The 1,254-nt window shown below is 54.1% G+C and overlaps 1 protein-coding gene across 1 annotated transcript; it reads left to right on the top strand.

Moving 5' to 3' along the window:
• LOC136480691 (chalcone synthase-like) lies at positions 1-537 on the top strand. Its single transcript, XM_066478163.1, has one exon. It carries the CDS (start codon positions 1-3, stop codon positions 535-537), a length of 537 nt encoding a protein of 178 aa, XP_066334260.1.
• The last annotated feature ends 717 nt before the right edge of the window (positions 538-1,254 follow it).

Below are 1,254 nucleotides of genomic sequence, written 5' to 3'. Positions count from 1 at the left end.
ATGTTCGCCGACGGCGCGAACGCTGAGGTCGTGGGCGCCCGAGCAGTGGAACCCGTTGAGCTCCCAATTTACGAGATGGTCTCTGCCTCGCAGTTTTTGATACCAGAGACGTCCGACGGCCGCGCCGCCGGGGTACTGAAGGAAGCCGGACTGGTCTTCCAGCCATCCAGAGGCATCCCGGCACTGGTGCGGCAGAACATCGAACGGTGCGTGGCCGACGCGCTGCGGCCGCTTGGCCTTGGTGACGGCGGCGGCGGCGGATGGAACGACCTCTTCTGGGCGGTGCAGCCCAGCGGGCGTGCGATCCTGGACGCTGTCGAGGCCGGGCTCGCGCTAGAGGCGGACAAGCTAGAGGCCAGCCGCCGCGTGCTGAGTGAGTACGGGTACATGTCCGGCGCGTCCATGATCTTCGTGCTGGACGAGCTCAGGAGGAGGCCGTCGGGGGAGCTGGGTGTCATGCTGGCGATCGGGCCGGGGATCTCTGTGGAGACTATGGTGCTGCGCCTGGCCGGCGTGCGGGAGAGCAGCAGCGACTAGTGCAAATCAATGCTTCGACCAGCCTCCCGCGTGGTGTTGGCGTCAATACGAACCTTCACAATGCTCATTTCACCCGTGAACACTTTTCAGCTCTCAAATTCATGAACACTATATCCGTGAACTGTATCCACGACTGACAAGTGACACCCATGCGAAATTTTGGCATTTCCAGACACCTATAAGACATATTGCTTTTTTCAGTCAGAGTCAACGAAATATATGTTCGAGTAATCCCTAATAAAACGCTTCACTTTCTATAGCTTTTCAGGATGTGAGCTCAAATATATGTTCCTGGATGGATCATCAGATGCGTGAAAATGTGACTCACTTCTCCCCACGTGCTTGAAACTGAAACAGTCCACGTTCGTCTGTGTGCGTCTCGCGCGACGCTAGCATACGCTCACTGATTAAAAGCTTGGTATGAAAAGCATAAGGGGGCAGGCGTTGATGGTAAAAAAACAGAGGACAGGCACTATGGGACGAACGGATGCCCAGCTCCGTGAATGCTTTGGCTCTGCTTTTTTTTTGTTTGGCCGGGGCAAATGTAGTAAGTCTGATCCACTTCTGCCAAGGTCTGGTCGATTTTTGGTGGTGGTAGCTATCACCCGTGGGTGATAGAAAATACAGGTGGTAGCACAATATTTTTGAGATAATTTTGGACGATGCTTGCTATCACATGTAGTTCAAGTTCGTGTTACTTTTCTAAAACCACGTAGA

The sequence above is a fragment of the Miscanthus floridulus genome, chromosome 9 (genome assembly GCF_019320115.1).
Source record: "Miscanthus floridulus cultivar M001 chromosome 9, ASM1932011v1, whole genome shotgun sequence".
Classification (NCBI taxonomy): Eukaryota; Viridiplantae; Streptophyta; class Magnoliopsida; order Poales; family Poaceae; genus Miscanthus; species Miscanthus floridulus.
The sequence above is the reverse complement of the archived record's forward strand: the minus strand, read 5'-3'. Positions and strand labels throughout refer to the sequence as shown.